Source organism: Octopus bimaculoides, chromosome 4, assembly GCF_046866305.1.
Source record: "Octopus bimaculoides isolate indiv1 chromosome 4, ASM4686630v1, whole genome shotgun sequence".
In the NCBI taxonomy this organism is placed as follows: domain Eukaryota; kingdom Metazoa; phylum Mollusca; class Cephalopoda; order Octopoda; family Octopodidae; genus Octopus; species Octopus bimaculoides.
Genome location: NC_142931.1, coordinates 131877340 through 131903276, shown reverse-complemented (window position 1 = coordinate 131903276; position 25937 = coordinate 131877340). Strand labels below are relative to the sequence as shown.

Sequence of the window (25937 nt, the reverse complement as noted above, 5' to 3'; positions counted from 1 at the left end):
TATATGTATATATGTATATATATATATGTATATATATATATGTATATATGTATATATATATATGTATATATGTATATATATATATGTATATATATATATGTATATATATGTATATATGTATATATGTATAGATATATATATATGTATATATGTATATATATATATATATGTATATATATATATATGTATATATGTATATATATATATATGTATATATGTATATATATATATATGTATATATGTATGTATATATATATATATATATATATATATATGTATATATATATACACTCACACACTATCTTCAGAAACAGTATCTGTGCACGCTGTCTCTCTACACTATACTTATTTACACACACCTATGCCTACTGCTCTATTCCCATACTATGTACAACCACACACATGCACACATGCATGTACGCATGTGCACACTCTCTCACTGTCTGTCGAGTCCATCCACACCTCCAGTCCATCAGTTTCTGTGCAATTATTGACCGTTAAGGTCTGTTCTGTTCTGTATTGTATTGTTCCCTCGTCAATGGCTCTCTGAACACTTGTAAAATGGTTTTGTCGTAAAACATTGTAGTTCTCTGCTGAACTTCTATTTTTGATTCTGACTCCGGCTTCTATTAATATCATATCTTCAATACAGATCAATATCCTAATCTCTCTCTCTCTCCCTCTCTTTCCTCTACCTTTCTCTCTCCAGTTTTCCCTCTCTCATTCTCTCTCTCCCCTATTTCTCCCTGACTCTTGTTTCCTTTTCTTACTTGTTTCCTTTTCTTACTTGTTTCCTTTTCTTACTTGTTTCCTTTTCTTACTGGTGGTGGTGGTGGTGTTGATGAGGGTAGTGGTGGTGGTGGTGGTGGTGGTGGTGTTGATGATGATGGTAGTGGTGGCGGTGGTGGTGGTCATGACAGACGGATATTTTTGTCTTTGTTTAAAGCGTGCTTAACCCGTCCCTGCTCCTAAACTTCGTTGGGATACCGTGGTGGGGGATCAAACTGTGTGTGTGTGTGTGTGTTTGTGTGTATATATATGTATGTATGTGAATGTGTGAATATGTATGCATTTGTGTGTTTTTATATATGTGCAGTAAGGCTGAAACAATACATGCTGCCTCACCTCACACACACACACACACACACACACACACACAACCATCATTCCTACCTCCTATACCATCAATCTACTTCCACTACGAACATTTTTCACACCTTCTTAGTGTTCTCTTTGATTTATCATGTAAACCCCTGGCAGTACCACCTTGGGTACCACTTTAACTCCACCCTTTCTCCCAACTATTCCCTTCGGATAATAAAAGGCTGGAAAAGAAGGAAGAGTATTACTACATTTTTCTGTTGTATAGCAACTTGGAGGGCTGTTCAGATTGTGATGTTGGTGGTGGCAGCGGTGTTGGTGTTGGTGTTGGTGGTAGTGTTAGTGGTCTTGTGGTGGTGGTGTTGATAGTGGAGATGTTGGTGATGGTGGTGGTGGTGGAGTTGGTAGTGTCGGTGGCATTGGTGTTGTGGTGGAGTGAAAAATGGTTTTGATGGCAAAGGAGGAAAAAGATAAGGGTACAAGTTGATGGTAAAAGGTATTGGTTGTTCGATAAGATGAAGGCTGGGTCTGGAAGAGGAGTAATGATGGAGAGAGAGAGATAGAAAGAGAGAGATAAAGATATATATATAGAGAGAGAGCAATGGATATATATATCTAGAGAGAGAGAGAGAGAGAGAGCAATATATACATATATATATATATATATATATATATATATATATATATATAAGAGAGAGAGAGAGAGAGAGAGAGAGAGAGAGAGAGAGCAAGAGATATATATATATATGGGTGGGTGGGCTAAAGCAACTAGTATATATATCTTTGGTTAATTAGCTTATGGCAAATATATAAAAAAAGAAAAAGCTACATCATTTTAGGGCAGAGTATCTCACTTCAGAGAAAATATTCTATTTAATAGGCATATTAGGGGTATCTAATAGGGTATCAGTTAGCACTTCTGAAGTCTAAAACAGGATATCATTCAGCAATTTTTCTTTTTTCCCCAACATTTATTTTATTTTTTTAATTCTTTAAAAATTAAATTATCTTTATGTGTAATCTTACATGCATCTGTTTAGTAATGTGTGTGTGTATGTGGATTGGTAGAATAATGAGATGACCAAAATGCCTTTTGAGTACTTTGGTCTCTTTACATTGTGAGTTCAAATCCTGATTAGATCAAATTCTTGCCTTTCATCCTTTCAGGGTCAATAGAATAAGTAAGATGTTTGCTTCCCAACCACATGGTTTCAGGTTTAGTCCCACTGCATGTCACCTTGAAGCAGTGTTTTCTGTTATAGCTCTGGACCAACTAAAGCCTTGTGAATGGATTTGGTAGATGGAAACTGAAAGAAGCCTATTGTATATATATATCTTTGCCTTTCATCCTTTCAATGTTGATGAAAATAAGTACTAGTTAAGTACTGGGGTTGATGTAATCAACCAAACTTCTCCCATCAAAATTTCAAGTCTTGTGCCTATCATAGAGAGAATTGTTAACAACAGTATTGGCAGTGTTGAAGATCAGGTCTCTGAATTCATTCGTGCCACATTTCTGGTCACCAAAGAAATATTTTTAATTCCTTACAAGTTGTAAAGTCCTTAAGTCAGTGTCCAAGCATTTTGGTTGATCCATATAATACAAGCAAACAAGCTAACAGGAAAGAAAGTAAGGAACTTCTCAAGTCTTGGTCACTCAAGACTGTCCATATTTCTGCTATTCTGTCACACCAAATTTACATTCTGCCCTGCATTTTTTCTTTCTGTTTGTCTGTCTGTCCTCCATCTCTCTCTGTCTCACACACAAACACACTATCATTGGACTATGGCTATGCTGGAACATTGCCTTCAAGAGTTTTGGTTAAAATCCCCAGTATTTATTCTTTAAGTCTCTTACTCATTCTATTGGTCTCTTCTCTTAGGACTGAAAACAAATCAACACTGGTTTTCAATCGGTGGAAGATGGGGGACAAACAGACACAAATAGATACACACACACACACACATGTATATAATAAATGATGGGCCTCCACACAGTTTCCTATTTCTTTATTACCCACAAGAGGCTAAACATAGAGGGGACAAACAAGGGGATTAAGTTGATTACATCAACCCCAGTACATAACTGGTACTTAATTTATCGACCCCGAAAGGATGAAAGGCAAAATCGACCTCAGCGGAATTTGAACTCAGAACGTAACGGTAGACGAAATACTGCTAAGCATTTTGCCCAGTGTTCTAACTTTTCTGCCAGCTTGCCTCTACACAGTTTCCATCTACCAAATTTTCTCACAAGCCATTGATCAGCCTGGGGCTATAGTAGAAGACACTTGCCCAAGGCACCACGCAGTGGGACTGAACTCAAAACCACATGGTTGCAAAGCAAGCTTCTTAACCATACAGCCATACCTGTGTTGTGCATAACTCTAAAATAGACAGAATGGCCAAGACCGGAATACCTAACCCTAACCCTAAATTTAAATCTACTCGATCAAAACCTGTCTGGGACAGGTTCAAAACAGCGCCAATACCAACCCTACTTTTGTCAACATGACCATGGATTAAGTAATGATTACTTGTGGCATTCAACCTCCCATCAGAGTATCAGTAGGCTTTTCCCCAGTCTACCCGCTTTAAGCCCTTGTACACCTCTATTTAAAAGTGCTTATTTCAAGAAGCCATCAAGCTGGTTTCTCATTCTAGAGAGGCAGGGGGTTGGAAGGCGGGGGTGGGGCACCAAGACATTTGCCAGTGCAGTGTTATGTTCTGTAGAGCATATCCACACCACATACACTACACATGTGGTGCAGTAACAACCACACTTTATTATTATTATCATTATTATTACTATTATTATTATTATTATTATTATTATTATTATTATTATTATTATTATTATTATTATTATTTACGCCCTGCTATGTGGTAACTAATTTACAACTGTAAAACAGTTCAAGGGGAGATTTTGTCTCCTGTAGGGAGTCATGCTTCAGCGGTTGAAGCAGTTTTTTTTTAATATTTCTTTTTGTGGTGGTGGTGGTGGCGGCGGTGGTAGTGGTGGTGGGTATCTTCGACTTCCTTGCATTTATCTCCTTGTTGCACTTCTAATAGTTCCTACAAATATATTCCACAAGAATTGATGCTGTCTGGAGTTTTAGCCCTTTCAACTTTGCTTATGCTCTCTCTTTGTCTGTCTGTCTGTCTGTTGGTCTCTCCCGCTCTCTCTCTCTTTCTCTCTCTCTCTCTCTCTCTCTCTCTCTCTCACATCATCATCATCATCATTGTCACCATCACCATTACTCCTATCACAATCAACATCCTCACCATCCTGCCATCATCAACCCCCATCTCGTCACCAACCCTACCAGCCCACCCCACCCCACCCCACCCAGCCATCATCAAGCCCCCATCATCATCAACCCCACCCCCACCCCATCCACTACTACCCTCATCAACACTAGCACCACCGACGTCACCACCGTCTCCATCACTATTATCACCGTCGCCATCATCATCATCATCATCACCACTGCTTAATCATAGTGTACAAATGTGTGTATGCATATGTGTGTGTGCATGCGTGCATGTTGCATGATGCATTAAAAAAGAAAGTAAGTAAGCAAAAAATTTACTGAACATAAAATCCACCCCATTAATCACCCCTTTTAGCATGTTCTCGTATGACAGTTCTTTTATGATAGCACCCATAACTCTCACTTCTTAATGGCTTTGCTTTCTACATTACAGTTTCAACAAGAATTTGATCCTTAATGAAATTTGGTCCCCTACACAATATTTCAACATTTTAGGTGTGGGTCTTCACCAAAATCATAAACAAACCTGGAGAGTATTTTCATTTCTTGTTTCTTCTTCTTCATCTTCTTCTTCCTCTTCTTCTTCTTCCTCTTCTTCTTCTTCTTCTTCTTCTTGCTTCTTCTTCTCCTTCTTCTTCTTTGTTTCTTCAGATAATTCCAACCATTGTGCTTGAAGCCTGCACTTACGATAGTTGTTGTTATTCTAAGAATTCTATTAGCTCTCTTATCTGCAGCTGCAGTCTATTTGTGTAGGAAGCATATATCAAAGATCTGTCTATACAACGACCGACTTCGGTGGCATGGTTCCTTCTTCGTCTTAGAAGTGTGATTTACATTATTTGAACTGAAATGTAAACAAATATTTCAAAAATTAAGGGGTAATTATTACTAATGAGACGACAAATTCAGTTTATTCAAGTTCGTTTCACTGCAGCTTTGATGTCATAAATAGCTTTGAATATCTCGGGAGTGATCAACAAATATTTCAAGCATACTTTCAGTCACTGAGGACTTGTTCATTTGTTTATTAAAAAAAATTTGCATGCTTAATTAAGACTCCCTGAAAACCAATGATTGGCTGCAGTTCTCTGATGTTTCAGTCATTAGACTGTAGCCATGTGGCCATGCTGGGACACTGCCTTTAAGGATTTTTAGTCAAATGAATTGACCCTAGTACTTTTTTTCTTTTTTAAGTCTGGTACTTATTATATCAATCTCTTTTGCGAAATAGCTAAGTTATCATCATCATCATCGTTTAACGTCCGCTTTCCATGCTAGCATGGGTTGGATGACTTGACTGAGGACTGGTGAAACCGGATGGCAACACCAGGCTCCAATCTAAATTTGGCAGAGTTTCTACAGCTGGATGCCCTTCCTAACGCCAACCACTCAGAGAGTGTAGTATGAGGATGTAAACCCACCAATGCCTGTTGTCAAGGAGTGTAGGTGGACAAGCACAGATACAAAGACACACACACACACATATCTACTTACCTATCTATCTATCTACCTCTCTATATGTGTGTGTGTGTGTGTGTACAACACGCATCTTCTGAGTCTCTTAAAACTTTGGTAACATTTGCTTGCTACATCAGAGACACAGAAATCATGCTATCAATGTTTCATTTACACAATTATATACAAATAAGTTGGTTTCAAATGACATTTTACTATGTTGTTGTTTAATTCTAGTTCTTGTTTCACTGAGTAAACCTATGATTAAACGTATTGCAGTCATTTTTTTCTTTTAGGTATAGCATAGCTAGTCCTAGTTCTTGCGGGCTTATGGATGCTGATGCAACATAAAACACCTGTGCCTGTACCTCATAAAAGTGCCAATGCTGGTGCCACATTAAGAACACCTAATACATTCTGTAAAGTGGTTGGTTTTAGGAAGGGCATCCAGCCATAGAAGCCATGCCAAAACAGACAAAATAGAGCCTGAGCAGCTCTCCAGCTTCTGTCGAACTGTGCAACCCATGCCAGCATAGAAAATGGAAGTTAAATGATAATAATGAATACTACATCATCCAAGATATGTTCTTACTACTAAATCATTAGATGAGGTTTTGAGGAAGATTTGGTTGCTATTTCTAGCTGATCAAATGTCTGCGTAGAAGCTCCATTGCTGGTTAGCTTGATCAGTATTGCGAATTATTCACAGAAGTGCCCTGATTCAAGCAAACTATGATCAAGTATATTCTAGCCATGACCACCTTACCATTTTCTTAGGCATAATGCAATATAAGACTACATTATCCTACGTGTCCTTCTTTTTAAAAATAGTATGATTTGAAGGAGATTTGGCTACTATTACTAGTAAACTCAGCAACCACATTGGTATAATTTCAAGGAGATTTGGCTGTTGTTTCTAGTAAAATGAGCAACCACATAGAGGCTCCTTCTGTATTATGCTTTTAGCTAAGACATAACTCTGCTTGCTTGCTTTGGCCTTGTTAACTGACCATAAGTATAACACTTCATGGTGGAGTGGCTAAAACTGGACATGGAGGGTGATTTCTGCAGTCAACACCTCCAATATAGGTAGACAAATTTATTATAAAAACAACAAATTTGCCTATAGCCAAGTTGGCTGCGCAACTGTTGACAGAAAGATCTCTAGTCTTGTCTCACTCTTATGAAACTTTCTGTTAGTAGATTAACTGTATAGGCGCAGGAGTGGTTGTGTGGTAAGTAGCTTGCTTACTAACCACATGGATCTGGGTTCAGTCCCACTGCGTGGTACCTTGGGCAAGTGTCTTCTACTATAGCCTCGGGCCAACCAAAGCCTTCTGAGTGAATTTGGTAGACGGAAACTGAAAGAAGCCCATCGTATATATGTATATATATATATATATATATATATATATATATATATATATATATGCGTGTATGTTTGTGTGTCTATGTTTGTCCCCTCACCATCGCTTGACAACTGATGGTGGTGTGTTTACGTCCCCGTAACTTAACGGTTCAGCAAAAAGAGACCGATAGAATAAGTACTGGGGTTGATTTGCTCGACTAAAAGGCGGTGCCCCAGTATGGCCGCAGTCAAATGACTGAAACAAGTAAAAGAGAATAAAAGAGAGTGTATACAAACACACACACACACCCACACACCAAACATACTATAATTATTTCAAAATTTACTACAACCACCACCATAGTTTTTGTGCTTAAACATTGTTCTGTTTTAACTTTAATCTTTCCATGCTCAGTGACCTGAGAGGAAGAAAGTCTGCCACTGCCATAAATCCATCCATCCGTCTATCCGTCCATTGTCCTCACTGACCATTAATCATCATCGTTGTTTAACGTCCGCTTTCCATGCTAGCATGGGTTGGACGATTTGACTGAGGACTGGTGAAACCAGATGGCTACACCAGGCTCCAATCTGATTTGGCAGAGTTTCTACAGCTGGATGCCCTTCCTAACGCCAACCACTCCGAGAGTGTAGTGGGTGCTTTTACGTGCCAGAGGATTATTGGGGCAAAGTCTTCAGGCACCTCATCATCAGGATCCTTTCAGAAGCCTACAGCATTACACTTTGTGGCTGGATTCCTAAACATGACCAACTAAAACTATGGATATTATCCAACCATCTCATTCTTGGTTTCCCTCTAAGTGTCTTGCCGGTTGGCTCAGCTCAAAGAATTCATTTTGCGATTCTTGCATCCCCTTGCAAATGGCATCTGAGGTAGCTGTGTACATGCATGTGCCTCTGTGTGTGTGTGTTGTTGTTGTTGTTGTTGTTATTGCCAATGCTTACATCATTTAGGAACATTTAATGTTCTTTTTTTTTTTTTGTTTTTTTTCCTTGTTCTATCACATTGGTAGCACAAGACTAAAATAGTTGTTGCTAATGATGGCCTGGTGTTAAACAAACCTTTGATTATCCATCTATAGACTCTCTGATTCATAGTCCTTTGTTGCTATTGTTGTTAATTTTAGTTTTTTTTCTGCCTATCATGATCAAGTCACTGAACCTATTACCTTTCTACCTGCTGTGCTTCCACTAAGGGTGGTGCAACACTTGAAAATAGTTGTTGCTAACGGTGACCTGATGCTAAGCAATCCTCTGGTTTACCTGCTGATGGTTACCATGCTTTGAAGGTAACTTGATAGATTTCTCACTGACTGGAGTCAGATTATGAAATTACTACTACTACTACTACTACTACTACTACTAATACTACTACTACTAATACTAATACTACTACTAATACTACTACTACTACTACTACTACTACTACTACCACCACCACCTCTGCCACTACTAGTACTACCACCACCACCATACTACTACTAATACTATCACCACCATTGCTACCACCACCACCATTACCATCACCACTGCTTCCACCACCGTTGCTACTACTACTACTACTACTACTACCACCACTACTAGTACTACCACCACCATCACCACCACTTCTACTGCTACCTCCACAACCACCACCACTGCCATTATTACTACTACTATTGCTGTTGCTACCATCACCGTCACCACCACTATCACCACCACCACCACCACCACCACCACCACCACTACTACTACTTCAGTGATGCCCAACAATGTCTACAACTAATAAACAACTACACTTGTTACCTGTCTTACCCTTACCTCTTTCAAAGGTTCCAAGATTAGATTGGGTTTTGTACCTGTTTCATTGTTCAGCAAAGGAAACATTATCTCTCCCTAACTGATTCTCTTGCTCTATATCAGCTGGGTCACCTGATGGCTGGCTGCCCATCTCCCACATATATTATATTGTATTGTAATCTTACAACTGTAGATATCCTTTTGGATCCCCTCATCCCCATTACTGGCAAAACTTATACAAGCAAAAAGTGAAACAAATTTTAGCAGGCTTAGCTGTGTGGTTAAGCACCTAGCTTTGCAAACATGTAGTTTTGGGTTCAGTCCCATTGCACAGCACCTTGGACCAGCCACCACCTTGTGAATGAATATGACAGGTGGAAACAGTTTGAAAACCTGTTATGTGTGTGTGTTTATTGTTATTATTATTATTATTATTATTATTATTATTATTATTATGGTCAGGTTCCAACCCAAGCCTTTTTAAGTAGTGGGGTTGGTACATTCAACTAAACCCTTCAAGGGTTCCAGGGACGTTAACAAACCAACATTAGTTGCCAAGTGTTGGTTGTGGCTGGAAACACACACACACACACACACACACACACACACACACACACACACCCATTTAGGATGGGTTTCCATAAAGTTACCATCATTGAAATTCTTCCACATGACATTGGTCAGCCCAGGATAATAGTGGAAGACACATGCCCAAGGTGCCATGTAGAGGGAAGAAACCCAAACCCATGTGGTTGCGAAGTGAATTTCTTAAACATACAGTTATGCCTGTTTCCATCTACACCAGTGGTTCTCAGCTTGGTTCATATGGCCCTTAGGGTTCTATATAAGATTTTGCTGTTAAAATCATGAGCAATAAACTCATTATACTTCTACAATACACAAAATATTCTGAAATGTTTTTATATACACTTCCTAATAATGTTCTTTTTTACTCCAGGCACAAGGCCCAAAATTTTTGGGGAGGGACCAGTCGATTAGATTGACCCCAGTATGCAACTGGTACTTAATTTATCAACTCCAAAAGGATAAAAGGCAAAGTCGACCTCGGTGGAATTTGAACTCAGAACATAAAGACAGATGAAATATTGCTAAGCATTTTGCCTGGCATGCTAATGATTCTGCTAGCTCGCCACCTTACACTTACTTCCTAGTAATATTTAAAAAGCACTGCTGCTGGTGCCACATAAAAAGGATAGGTGATGGTGTGACGTAAAAAGCAGTGGTTCTGGTGCCACATAAAAAGCACCCAGTACACTTTGTAAAGTGGTTGGTATTAGGAAGGGTATCCAGCTGTAAAAACCATACCAAAACAGACAATGGAGCCTGGTGTGACTCCTAGCTTTGCCAGCTCCTGTCAAACCGTCCAACCCATGCCAGCATGGAAAACAGACATTAAATGATGATGATGATGATGAAGAATATAATTTTTTAAATATTAAATGGTTATGAGGTTCCAGTAGAGTAAAATGGAAATCAATGGAGTCCATAGATAAAAAATGGTTGAGAACCACTGATTCACACACACACACACACACAGACAGAGTGGAGGTGCGTGGCTTAATGGTTAGGGTGTTAGACTCATGATCGTACGATTGTGGTTTCAATTCCTGGACCAGGCGATGTGTTGTGTCCTTGAGCAAAACACTTCTTTTCGCATTGCTTTAGTCCACTCAGCTGGCAAAGAGGAATAACCTTGCGATGGACCGGTGTCCCGTCCAGGTGGGGAATATATACACCATGAAACCAGGAAACTGGCCCCTATGAATCAACGTGACTCAGAGGGATAACTTTACCCTACTTTTACACACACACACACACACACACACAGTGATAAAATCCATTGATAAATGCAGGGTACTTCGAATATTGGGCGGGTAACGCTGACTGTTTGGGTTGAGTTCATTGACTGAATGCATTGTGGCTGCACACGTTATCGATTTCCTTTCTAATAGGAGTCAGTTACATCAGTGCACCACCAAATTGCAACTACACTATTAATAACTGCATCAATACATCGAAACAAGTTAAAAATATTCATTTCATTTAACCAGATGTTTTTACATAATACAGTGTTTTTTATGTAACAACAGTGGCTCTTGGCTGGCGGAGGAGTTGTGTTTAAACACATTTCTCTCTGACTAATGAATTGAAACGACTGTGTTTTCCTACCACTCTGACTGCTTTGCTATCTGTCTGTGGAATATTAATTTCTTTTGACTAGGCTCGTGGCCAAACATTGTTAGTGGGGGTGATATAATCGACCGACTGAATCAGCCTACTTGTCTATGTCGTCGTCATCATCACCAGCATCACCATTATCATTATCATTACTATTATCATCTTCATCGTTTTTGTCATCATCACCATCATTGTCATCACCTTCATTATCATATGTCACCATCATCATCGTCACCAACATGATGATGATCATCATGGTCATGATAATTGTTGTTGTCATGGGTCCGCTTTTCTTGCTTGCATGGGTTGGACAGGTCTTCTGCACTGTGTTACCACTGGTGATTTTTGTCATCTCTTTTATGTAGCTCAGCCTCCTGAACAAACCAGTTGAATGTATGAGGAGCGTTCCCACAGAAAATTTAAAATCAAGCCGTCCTTACCACTGTATGTGCAATGACCCACCACCACCACCAACAACAACAACAACAACAACACCACTTAACCACACCAGAGCAATACTAAGCACTTCATTTTTGTATTTGGTTTGCAAGATTCTTGGTGTGAACTTATGTGTTCAAACATTTTTTTTTTGTATTTTGGGAGGGTCATTATGCCATTACTAAACACATGCACTGGTTCTATTTCACTTCCTTTATCATTATTAGCCAAATGAAGGTGATGAGTTGGCAGAATTGTTAGCACATCAGGAAAATGCTTAGTAGTGTTTCTCTGCTTTTTACATTCTGATTTCAAATTCCATTGAGGTCAACAATACCTTTTATCCTTTTGAAGTTAAGCAAAAACGAATGTACACTCAAGAACTGATGTTGAGAAAAAAAAAGTACAGTCAAGTGGCTGTAACTGACCGGCTCCCTCCCTCTAAAATTGCTGGCCTTGTGCCAAAATTTGAAGCCATTATTATTTGTCAGCAGGTTAACCATTTAGCCAATTAAGTAATCAATTGATCAATTAATTACTTGATCAATCAATCAGGTAGGTTTGTCAAACAACAAAAGAATTTCCACAAACCTACATGACTGATTAATTGATCAAATAATTAATCAAGCAATTAATTTGTTTAGTTGATTGGTTAAATGGTTAATCAATTGATTAATAACAATGAAAGAAATCAGCACATGTATATGTTATTGACATATTTATCCCCACTTAAACGTTGATGTTCTGTTAGAACAAACTATACTGCAGTAGAGACCATGAGAGAACCTCTCACATTGGTTCTTGGTACAAAATGCATTCTTACTTATATTGTTAATATAAAGACAAACAAAGAATGCATTTTGCACTTATTTGCAATGTAAACAAAAGACAATATGAGAGGTTCTCTCATGCTTCTTTTACTTGTTTCAGCCATTTGACTGCGGCCATGCTGGAACACCGTCTTAAAGGGTTTTAGTCAAACAAATCGACCCAAGAACTTATTCTTTGTTAGCCTAGTACTTGTTCTATTGGTCTGTTTTGCCGAACCACTAAGTTATGGGGACATAAACACACCAACATCGGTTGTCAAGTGATGGCTGGGTGACAAACAAACAAATAAATAAATATATATACGACAGGTTTCTTTCAGTTTCCGACTACCAAATCCACTCACAAGGCTTTGATTGGCCCTTAGGCTATAGTAAAAGACACTTCCCCAAGGTGCCATGCAGTGGGACTGAACCTGGAACCATGTGGTTGGGAAGCAAGCTTCTTGCCACACAGCCACACCTTAACCCTTTAGCATTCAGATTATTATGTCAGATGTAACACTTATTTATTCACATCATTTTGAATTTATCCTGCATTCTCTTGTAGCCTTGAGATTTTGATTATGCGGCTGTATTTTTGGAGACTAGCATTGTCAAGTGGGTGTGAGAGGCTGGATCTGGCCAGTCTGATCATAAAACAGGAAGAATATTATGACCAGATATGGTCAGTTTAAATGCTAAAGAGTAAAGTGGGGGTACCTATTACTGTCACTAATATATATTCTTTTCTACTCTAGGCACAAGGCCTGGAATATTTTGGCAGGGGGCCTGTTGATTAGATTGACTCCCAGTATGCAACTGGTACTTAATTTATCAACCCAAAAAGGATGAAAGGCAAAGTCGACCTCGGTGGAATTTGAACTCGGAACATAAAGACAGATGAAATACCACTAAGCATTTCGCCCGGCATGCTAACATTTCTGCCAGCTTACTGCCTTCCCTGTCACTAATATATATTATTGCTGTAATGACCCCTACCCCATATACAATAAAATACTAGCAATGCTGTACTGAGAACACTATCTCATTCTCCCCTTTAGCCTAGATAAACATATAAACACCACAAAACACAGAAAATAGCTGTAGCACCAATAGCTCCATTAGCTCCAAGCACCATATTGGATGCTGATTGCTGATAAATGTGGAGGAGTGTTGTGCTACTGTTGCATTCTGAGTTCATCGTAATTGCTTTTGCTGCTGTTGAAATCATCAGAATCTGCAGGACTTCAAAAATAGACTAGACATGTCTAGACTGCAATACTTCTGCCTCTGCAATTAACGACTGCATAGTCATCAGCTAGGAGAAGGCGTTGCATATCTGGAACAATATTGCCTGTGACTCACAACAACCCATTGTTGGCTCAACCACCTACATGCCATAGGCTGACCTGGGGCTACAAGAACATCATCATCATCACCACCACCACCATCACCCTCCATCATCACAATCATCATTTAACATCCATGTTTCAAGCTGGCATGGGTTAGATGGTTTGACAAGATCCACTGGGTTCAAAGACTGCATTATGCACCAGTGTCTGGTTTGGCATGGCTTCTAATGGTTGGATGCCCTTCTGATGCCAACAGTCCATACTGAGTGCTTTTTTATCATGCCACCAACACGAGTGAGGTGAGGTTGCCAGCAATCTGTAGCACTAAATTTGTGGATTATACCTAGTGCTTCCCTCAAGTACCTATATCAAGGTTCTCCAACCACCAGGACACAGAGCAGTACCAGGCTGTGGTACCATATGGTACCATATTGCACAGAGAGAATAAATTTTTAAATTTTATTTCCGCTTTATCAACTCTCGCAGTCTGTGGGGTGTTTTACATTATATTATCTCCAATCAGTCATCGCAACTGTGATTGTTCATTGACTTTGGCATGTTTTGATAAGCTTTCACCACACTGGTTGGTTTTTCGCTTGTGTTTGCCATTTATTATGATTAAGGCGTAGGAGTGGCAGTGCTTACGAACCACATGGTTCCGGGTTCAGTCCCACTGCATGGCACCTTGGGCAAGTGTCTTCTACTATAGCCTCAGGCCAACCAAAGCCTTGTGAGTGGATTTGGTAGACGGAAACTGAAAGAAGCCCGTCATATATATGTATATATATGTGTGTGTGTGTGTGTACGTTTGTGTCTGTGTTTGTCCCCCCAACATCGCTTGACAACCGATGCTGGTGTGTTTACGTCCCTGTAACTTAGCGGTTCGGCAAAAGAGACCGATAGAATAAGTACTAGGCTTACAAAGAATAAGTCCCGGTGTCGATTTGTTCGACTAAAGGCAGTACTCCAGCATGGCCGCAGTCAAATGACTGAAACAAGTAAAAGAGTAATTCCTTTCCATTTAATTTTCTTTTTTGCAGTATCTTTTAATCTCAGTTGAGGTCTTCCATAGTTTCTTTTTACCCTTGGATAGTTAGGAGTAAAGGATCTGTTTGGGGAGTCTGATGTTGTCCATCCTTTGCCACATGACCCATTATACATTATATATGTAAAGGGTAAAGACCCCCATCAGTCATGACTGACCATGGGATTGCACCTAGAAAGTTACTCTCCGTGACACAAATCTGGGCAGGGTTGTTTATGGAAGACCTGCAGTCGCCCATGCATACCGGCCTCCCCTTTCCATGCCACCGATGTTATTCAAGGGAAAGGTCAAAGGCTGATACAGCTTGGCACCAGTGATGTCACTACTCATTTCTGCAGCTGAGTGAACTGGAGCAACGTGAAATAAAGTGTTTTGCTCAAGAGCACAACACATAGCCCGGTCCGGGAATTGAACTCCCTATCTCATGACACTCTAACGACTGAGCCATGCACCATTATACATGTAATAATTGAATGATATATTATGTATTTTCTTGTGTTCTATTATGTGTGTGAACCTCAAATCTGTGGAAAAATTATCTTGTATGAAACCAGTCCATGATGTGAAAAAAGTTAGGGGTTTAGACGATCCCTGTTATGTACCCCTCTTCAACTATTAGGTTAGCTCTGTTAAAGCAAACTTAGACAGGGCCAACCCTGATGGAGAGGGGATGCATAACAGCAACAAGAACAACAACAGCATGGAAAGACTGGCAACTATAGAGAGTACACACAATACGGCATCTTTTCTTTTTTTGTTTGTTTTATATTTTTTTTTTTCCATTCCAGCATGAGTTGGATGAAATCTATTTGAGACAGTAATTCATGGCCTAATGTCCTTCCTGTTGCTAACCATTGTTGTTGTTGTTGTTGGCACTCTGTCGCTTACGACGTCGATTGTTCCAGTTGATCCGATCAACGGAACAGCCTGCTCGTGAAATTATCATGCAAGTGGCTGAGCACTCCACAGACACGTGTACCCTTAACGTAGTTCTTGGGGATATTTAGCGTGACACAGTGTGACAAGGCTGGCCCTTTGAAATACAGGCACAACAGAAACAGGAAGTAAGGGTGAGAGAAAGTTGTGGTGGAAGAGTACAGCAGGGTTCGCCACCATCCCCTGCCGGAGCCTCGTGGAGCTTTAGGTGTTTTCGCTCAATAAACACTCACAACACCTGGTCTGGGAATCGAAAGCGTGATCCAATGACCGTGAGTCCACTGCCCTAACCACTGGGCCATTGCGCCTCCACTTGCTAACCATTACTTGTCTTTCAAATAAGGGAGGTTTTTATTCCACCAGGTCTTCAAAAGAGCCAAGTTACAGAGCAAAGTTCCACCAAAGTAACACCACCACCACAACAACAACAACAACAACAAGTACAACAATATAATCAACAACAGGGAGTGTCTTGAAGCAGATCACAGACTCATTGTTTTAATTTATTTTGGGATATCTTGTAGAATTTCCTGTCTGTAAGAGGTGGTGATACTCATAATGGTTTTGGAGAGTGTGCTGATGGTGGTGGTGATGATGATAAGGTGTGGTATTGGGATGTGGTGGAGGTTGTTAAGGAATAGTGATAATGATGATGATGATGGTGGTGATAGGATAGTAATGGTAGTTGATAAGTGAAGGTAGGTATCTTGGTACTGGCTATGCCAGAGTGGTGGTGGTGGTGGTGGTGGTGGTGGAACATGATAGGTCTTCTCTCATACTCTTTTGTTCTTCATTTTGTTTATTATTATTATTATCCTTTTCTTTCAATATTATTTCCATTTCTTTCTGTCTTTCTCCCTCTCTGTTACTTCCCCCTCTACCTCCTCTCTCTCTCTCTCTCTCTTCTTTTGACTTCTTTCTCCTCTCTCCTTTTTCTCTGCGGACCACCACTGTCTCCTCCACATACCACTCTCCTGTTTCTACAAACACACCATACATGTCTCAGTGAGAAAATCTCAGCCTCTGTCTGTATTGACTCAATGTCTGTGTTAGTTTTTTCCTACAACCAACAGTGATGCAGGGATGTATTGCATCACCAAGCATTCCAGCAGTTAAATTGCTAGCTTGTGTACACCTACTGCAACTGTACAGTCTCCCTATAGACACCTACTGCCATTGTATACTTGCTACAGCAGTACACTGTCTCCCTATATACACCTATTACCACTGTATACTTGCTACAGCAGTACACTGTCTCCCTATAGACACCTACTGCCATTGTATACTTGCTACAGCAGTACACTGTCTCCCTATATACACCTATTACCACTGTATACTTGCTACAGCAGTACACTGTCTCCCTATAGACACCTACTGCCATTGTATACTTGCTACAGCAGTACACTGTCTCCCTATATACACCTATTACCACTGTATACTTGCTACAGCAGTACACTGTCTCCCTATAGACACCTACTGCCATTGTATACTTGCTACAGCTGTACAGTCTCCCTATAGACACCTACAGCAATTGAATCCTGTCTCCCTATATACACCTTCAACAGCAGGACACTGCCTCTCTGTGTACACCTATTGCATCAGTACAGTCTCCCTATGTACACTTGCTGCAATTTTACACTGTCATCCTATATGCACTTGTACACTGCCGCTCTGTGTACACTAGCTGTATACTACCTCTCTATACACCTATTGCATCAATAGACTGTCCCCTTATGTACACTTACTGCAGCTTACACTGTCTAGCTGTATGTACCTGCAACAGCTGTACACTTACTGCAGTTATATACTGTCTCCCCATGTACACCTACTGTTACTGCACTTTATTTCAGGCATTAACCTGTACCCATTGAATTTAGTAATTTTTCAGATTAACACCCATGCGATTTTCACTAAGGTGTTAGGGTTAGGGTTTTAGTGTTAGAGTTAGGGTTTAGGGTCAGGGTTAGTGTTAGGATTAGTGTTAGGGTTACAGTTTTACTGTTAGGTAATCGTGCGGGTGTTAATCTGAAAAATTACCTTGAATTTTTAGTGTGTGCCTGTATGTAATTTAGGAAAAATAAGAATAAACACAAGTTTACAATATACCTCCGACATGCGTTTCACCATTATGGTTGTTTGGAGCTTTATTCAAATGCATTTAAATGCTGAAGCACAACAGATCATCAGGGAACACTTTATTGTGGGTGAGCATATAAATGCCCTTGGATCATCTATCGTAGGGCGCCAAACTACTACAACGGTGAAACGTACGCAGGAAGTATAATATAAACTTATGTTTATCCTTATTTCTCCTACATTTAATATTACTCGGTATAGAAGTTACTTAAACTATACAGGAAGCAGACTGGATTATGATACTCTACGTGGAACTCTAAACATAACAGTAGCGGTCATATATATATCTATTTGTACACAAAACTTCTACCATATATATATATATATATATATATATATATATAATTTATATGTACGTATGTGCGCGTGTGTGTAAACATTTTTACACGCACGTGCGTGCGTGTATAAGCTGAGTTTTTGTTCCCACCGGAAGCACCTTCCTCACAAAACACCGCAACTGTATGTTTAGATAAACAAATGCTTGGGGGGAAAAATGCTTTATAGAGAAAAACAGGAGTGTTCGTCTGTCTTCGTCTGCCTTGTTATTATTGTAAGCATTTGTTACTGTCACCACTACTGGTGTTGTTTTTGTTGTTGTTGTTCCGGTTGCTGCTGCTGCTGTCGATGTTGTTCTAACCATCATTGCTATGAAGGCGATTGTTGATATTCTATTGTTGCCGGGTTTTGTTTTTTATCTCCAGGTCAACCTTCACTCAGCCAAGGCATTTTCATCCTATCTATTTATATCTGACATTGTATATCTAGGACTACGTTATCCGATGTATTCTTTCTCCTTTCTTGAGACTGTCGGGTGTGATTTGAGGGGAAAAAAAGACTTGTCTGTTATTTCCAGCAAATCAATCGACCCTGAAAGAACTTCCTCGTTGGCTTTTTTTGTGATCGGTGCACCAACACAGTTATAACGTATTGTTACTGCAGCTACTGCCGCCACCACCACCACCACTACCACTACTACTATTACCACCACCACCACTACCACTACTACTATTACCACCACCGCCACTACCACCACTACTACTACTACTACTACTACCACCACCGCCACTACTACTACTACCACCACCATCACTACTACTACTACTTACCACAACTATTACTACCACCGCTACTACTGCTACTGCTGCTACTACTACTGCTACTGCTGCTACTACTACTGCTACTGCTGTTACTACTACTACTACTACTACTACTACTCCTACTACTACTACTACTACTTACCACAACTATTACTACCACCGCTACTACTACTGCTGCTGCTGCTACTACTACTACTACTTACCACAACTATTACTACCACCGCTATTACTACTGCTGCTACTACTACTACTACTTACCACAACTATTACTACCACCGCTACTACTACTGCTGCTGCTGCTACTACTACTACTACTTACCACAACTATTACTACCACCGCTACTACTGCTACTACTACTACTACTACTACTACTATTACTACTACTACTACTGTTGCTGCTGCTTTTGTTATAGTTGCTGTTACAGTTCTTGCTGTAGTTCTTATCGTTGCTGCTACTGTTGTAGTTACATTGTAGTCGATCGGTATGTACCATTGTAAGATACACTCTACTCGGCTAAAGTAGTAGATACCACAGAATAGTGCAGTCCACCAAGCTGTAAGCAGGCACCACTAGTATAGCTAGAGTGTGTGGCGCCCGGGGCAGCCCTTCCGTTTGCCACCCCACCGGATCCCACAAAAAAACACATATTGCCTTCAGCAGACTCAAAAGTACCACCCAGGGTGGACTGCCCCTGCCGCCCCCTCCTTGCTATACAAGTGGTAGATACCACAGAACAGTACAGTCCACTTAGCTGTAAATAGGTACAACAGAACAGTACAGTCCACCTAGCTGTAAGTAGGTCCCACAGAGTGGTATGTAACTCAAGTGGACAATGGTAGCGGTACTGAATTGACAGGTGATTGTTTGACTTGCAGTTCTGGGTGTTGGAGTTTGTTTGTCAGGGATAGGCTAGTGTCCTGCCGATGTCACTGCTACTATTTAGCCTCAGGTCATTTCTGATCAAGTTGACCTATGGTCCTGTGGAGGCGCGTGGCTTAGTGGTTAGGGTGCCAGCATCATGATCGTAAGATTGTGGTTTCGATTCCTGGACCGGGCAACGCGTTGTGTTCTTGAGCAAAACACTTCATTTCACGTTGCTTCAGTCCACTCAGCTGACAAAAATGAGTAACGCTGCGATGGACTGGCGTCCCGTCCGACTGGGGAACACATACACCATTGAAACCGGGAAACCGGGCCCATGAGCCTGGCTAGGCTTTAAAAGGGCGCATTTATTTTTATTTTTTGACCTATGGTCAAAGATATTGCAACTGTGATCATCCTGATATCTTAGGGGTTTCTTTTTCTAAGATTACATTACCTAATACGTTTGTCCTTATTTCACATAATAGTAGTTTGATTGGAGAGTTTTAACTGCTGTTTCTAGCTGGTTTGAATGATCACACAGAAGTTGGCTTGCTGTAGTTGTCATTATTTTTTTGCGATGTGTTTACATAGTGTAAGTATATTGTGGCGGAGCTATTGTGTAGTATAGTGCGTGGCGTAACATAGGACACTGTGGTGATGGTAGTAGTGTGGTTGCTGTGTGGTGTTGTTTGTGATGTAGCATGGTAATGTGTGATGCAGTATAGTCCAGTCTGGTATGATGTAGTGTTACATGGTGTTGTATAGTATATGCTTATGGTACAGCATGATGTAGTGTGTGATATGAAGTGGCCTGGTGTAATGCTGTATGTGCACATGTGTGTGTGTGTATAAGTATGTGGCCCGTTATGATGCGGAAATAGCGCTGTTTTCTATGGCTTGTAGCATTGTTTTTCTGTGGCTGCTGTTTGCTCTATCTGCCGGTGCTGCTTTGAATGGTTACACATAATCAATATTCTACTCTTTTCCAAACAACAACAACAACAACAGTAATCAATATTTCCCCAGTTCTTCCTTTTTGGCTATTTGGGAAGAATTCAGTCTCTTTGTTGAGTCTTCATTAACCCTTCTTCCTGTTGGCAAGGTTCTTTCTAAGGGGACTTGCTGCTGGCAAACAAATCACTTACCTGGTTTTCATAGTGGACACTTTAGTGATACTGGTGGTAGTGGAGATTGTGGTGATGGTTTAGAAGGTTTATCAGGGTTTTTTTCTCTCTAGCATTGAAATTAAGTTTAGATGATATGTGAACATATATATATATATATATATATATATATATATATATATATATACAGGCGCATGAGTGGCTGTATGGTAAGAAGCTTCCTTCCCAACAACCACATGTTCCATGTTCAGTCCCATTGCGTGGCACCTTGGGCAAGTGTCTTCTACTATAGCCTTGAGCCGACCAAAGCCTTGTGAGTGGATTTGGTAGATGGAAACTGAAAGAAGCCCGTCGTATATATATATATATATATATATATATATATATATATATATATATATATATGTGTGTGTATTTGTGTGTCTGTGTTTGTCTCCCCACCATCGCTTGACAACCGATGCTGGTGTGTTTATGTCCCTGTAACTTAGCAGTTCGGTAAAAGAGATCAATTAAATAAGTACTAAGCTTACAAAGAATAACTCCTGGGGTTGATTTGTTCAACTAAAGATTGTGCTCCAGCATGGCCACAGTCAAATGACTGCAATGTGTAAAAGAAATAAATATATGTATACATGACCCGGCAAGCCAAGTAAGATCGTTGCCAGTGCCCCTGGACTGGCTCTTGTGCGAGTGGCACATGAGATGTACCATCCTGAGCGTGACCGTTGCCAGTACCGCCTGACTGGCTCCCGTAGGATTTTCGAGCAAGATCGTTGCCAGTGCCCCTGAACTGGCTTGTGCGGGTGGCACATAAAAGACACCATTTCGAGCATGGCCGTTTTCGTGCGGGTGACACATAAAAGCACCCACTACACTCTCTGGAAGGGCATCCAGCTGTAGAAACTCTGCCAAATTAGATTGGAGCCTGGTGTTGCCATCCGGTTTCACCAGTCCTCAGTCAAATCGTCCAACCCATGCTAGCATGGAAAGCGGACGTTAAACGATGATGATGATGATATATATAATGTCTTGAATGTGACATTGTGATGGTGATGATAATGCTAGTGATGATAATGATAATGATGGTGGAGATGGTGATGATGATAATGATGGTAGTGATGATAGTGATAGTGGTGAGGATGATGATGATGCAGAAATTGCTGTTTGCATCTACCAAACCTAACCTGCATATCTTAAGATATACGAGATGAATGTTGAAACGCTTTACTTAAGGGCCCAAGTGAGTACCCAGGTGAAATTCTGTTTCAAGCATTAGTCTGTCAAACACTTTGACCACAAAGCAATACTGAATCTTCTATCAAGTATTTTGCATAAATTTTGTTTCTCTGCACTGAATCAGGATGAAGCTACAAGTAGTAGTGTTTGCCAAATACTATCAATTTACACTATCCCAACATAACTTGACATTCATCTCACAATATATTACTCAAATAACACCTATTCTACACAATTATCTCCAGCATTATTATCATGTAATGTTCCCTTTTCCATGCTAGCATAGGTTGGTCAGTTAAACAAGAGCTGGTGATTCAGAGGGTTATGTTGAGCTCCAATGTCTGCTTTGGTGTGGAATCCATAAGCTGATGTGCTCTATAACAGCAGCCACTTTACAGAGTGTACTGAATGTCTTTTTTTTTTCATGGCACCAACACTAATAAGGTCACTGAGTACTCATAAGACAAGATCCCTCAATTGAGTGGGGCTATTGTATTGAAAGGGGTGAAAGTATGATAGAGGGACAAGAGCTGGGGTCTTGTTGAAGAGAATTCATGACTTCTCCAGGTGAGAGAGAGAGAGAGAATTATAAACACAAGGCCAGAAGTATTTAGGGGAGAGGTAAGTTAATACCACTGACCCCTACCCCACCAACTCTAGACTGATATTTTACTTCATCGATCCCCAGAAGTGATGAAATGCAAAGTTAACGAATTATAATAATAATAATCCTCTCTGCTAAAGGTAGAAAGCCTGAAATTTCGTGGGAGGGAGTAAGTCGATTACATCGACCCCAATGTTTCACTGGTACTTTATTTATTGGCTCCCAAAGGATGAAAGGCAAAGTTGATTACATCAACCCCATGGGGAAAAGGTAAAGTTGATTACAAAAAGAGTAAAAGGTAAAGTCAACCTTAGTGGGATTTGAACTCAGAATGTAAAGACAGACAAAAATGTCGCAATAATATGATTACTGATATTAAAGTAACAGCTCGTATTACTCTTCGTGAGCTTTGTTGTCTAAAACATACTTTCTTATTTTCTTATTTTGCAGTGCATGTATCAAATGAGGCTTATTTGGCTGAGAACCTCGAGAGGTTGAGTAAGAATGCCAGTACACGGGACCAAGAAGAAGAAATTGGTAAAGTATAATTATTATTATGCTGTATGTAAACAAACAAGTTTGTTTTTCAAAGTGCTGAAATGTATGGTAGAACAAGGAGAAAGATAAATTTTATTCAGCGCGCCTTCATAGGATTTTCGAGCGAGATCGTTGCCAGTGCCCCTGGACTGGCTCTTGTGCGGGTGGCACATAAAAGACACCATTTCGAGCGTGGCCGTTGCCAGTACCGCCTGACTGGCCTTTGTGCGGGTGACACGTAAAAGCACCCACTACACTCTCCGAGTGGTTGGCGTTAGAAAGGGCATCCAGCTGTAGAAACTCTGCCAAATCAGATTGGAGCTTGGTGTAGCCTTCTGGTTCGCCAGTCCTCAGTCAAATCGTCCAACCCATGCTAGCATGGAAAGCGGACGTTAAACGATGATGATGATGATAGATACTGAACAGTATAGATATAAAGGATAAAATCCTTTTTTCTTTTTCTGCTTTTAAAAAGAAAAAAGGATTTTATCCTTTATATCTATACTGTTCAGTATCTATGTGCTGAATAAAATTTATCTTTCTGTTATTATTATTATTGGTATACTGTTTAATGATGATAGACATTTTGGTGTTGGTATACATTCTTTATCATTGCAGTTATTGGTATTTAGTAGATGCTTTATTCTTAGTAGTTTCTGGTATTGACAGACACTCTGTTGTTGTAAGACCTCTCAGTCTTGGGGGGTGTTAAGTTTGCAAGCCAGTCCTTTTGCAAAGCCTATAAGATGTTGGGTATTGCAAGGACCAACAGGAAGAAGGCTATCTAGTTGGCTACAGAAGCTGCAGAGGTTTGCCTGAAGGTGTCCTTGGATCAGGAGGTGTGATCCCTGGAGGGGATAAGTTGACACAAACTGGATCTTGATTACTTATGGTTAGATTGCCTGGGTGATTATAGAAAGACCCATAACACCCAATGACCCCAGGAAACATTACTGGTGATGTGTCAAGGTGATGCATGAAAAAACTATTTTTAACCTATTATTAAACATTTGTAGACTTATAATCAGTCAGTGCAGGTTTTAGATAGTCCATTGTTGGTTGATTGTTCTTATTAATAATAAAACAGTTCAGTGCTGGTATATGTTTAACCCTTTAGCATTTAAACCGGCCATATCTGTGAAGGTACATAGCTCAGTGGTTAGAAGGTTGGGCTCATAATCATGTGGTAGTGAGTTCAATTTCTGAACTAGCTTGTGTGTTGTGTGCTTGAGCAAGACACTTTATTTCACATTGCTCCAGTTCATTCAGCTGTTAAAATGAGTTGTGACTGGTGCCAAGCTGTTTTGGCCTTTGCCTTTCCTTTGGATAACATCTGTGGTGTGGAGAAGGGACTGGTATTCAGGGGCAACTGCTGGTCTTCCATAAGCAACCTTGCCCAGACTTGTGCTCAGAGGGAAACTTTTTAGGTGCAATCCATGGTCATTCATGGTCATCCAGCCAAAATATTCAGCAGTTTCATATTCCCTAAATATAGTCCCTGATGCAATGTGTCAATAGTTAAAGTAATCTATCTGAAAGAAAAAAAAAAACACTGACTGAGATCCTAAAGTTGACCCTCCAGTTATAGGACCCTACCTCCCTCCTGATCTTAAAGACAACCTCGCCACCTAATGTGGAGAGTCTAACTTCCCTACCTTAAATGCTTAAAATAGATCAAAGCACTTCTGTGTATGAATTTAAATGTACAAAGGCTAGCGTGTGTACATTTATATGTGCATATGTGTGTGAATATGTTTATCAGTGTGTGTGTGTGTGTGTGTATGTTTGCACATGGGTTATTGTTGGCACTCCGTCGCTTACGACGTTGAGGGTTCCAGTTGATCCAATCAACGGAACAGCCTGCTCGTGAAATTAGCGTGCAAGTGGCTGAGCACTCCACAGACACGTGTACCCTTAACGTAGTTCTCGGGGAGATTCAGCATGACACAGTGTGACAAGGCTGACCCTTTGAATTACAGGCACAACAGAAACAGGAAGTAAGAGTTAGGTTGTGGTGAAAGAGTACAGCAGGGTTCGCCACCATCCCCTGCCGGAGCCTCGTGGAACTTTAGGTGTTTTCGCTCAATAAACACTCACAACGCCCGGTCTGGGAATCAAAACTGCGATCCTATGACCGCGAGTCCGCTGCCCTAACCACTGGGCCATTGCGCCTCCACTTGCACATGGGTATATTAGGAATATTTATGTATACTTGGTGTTCTCATGTATGTATATCCTCTTCCCCTTCCCTTCACTAAGATATATCACAATATGACAGCAATAATATAGATATCATCATGCATACTTGGAAAATCTTGCTCATTGACAAGGATTTTTCCTGGATTAAAAAATCAGATTCTGTGGAGTTTATTTGACATCATTATGAAGTTATTTGATAGCGCAGATATGCAGTCTTATTGGTTTATATATCTTAAATACAGCTAAAGTGAAATTCGTCACAATAGAAATAAGCTTATGCAGAGATGATGTATTGGCTATATTCCAGCATGTCGATAATGTTAGCATTAGATGCATTTAGAAAGGAACTCATTAACATCTTCAATAACTCAATAACTCTG

General features: G+C 40.1%; 1 protein-coding gene across 7 annotated transcripts in view; it reads left to right on the top strand.

Moving 5' to 3' along the window:
• The window catches only part of LOC106882879 (arf-GAP with SH3 domain, ANK repeat and PH domain-containing protein 2), a 255065-nt gene that overhangs the window by 120200 nt on the left and 108928 nt on the right, over nucleotides 1-25937 (top strand). For all 7 annotated transcript variants that reach the window (XM_089351483.1, XM_089351481.1, XM_089351484.1 and 4 more), the window contains exon 3: nucleotides 23272-23358. In XM_089351483.1, the coding sequence (XP_089207609.1) occupies nucleotides 23272-23358 (87 nt within the window). The remainder of the gene's footprint in view (nucleotides 1-23271; nucleotides 23359-25937) is intronic.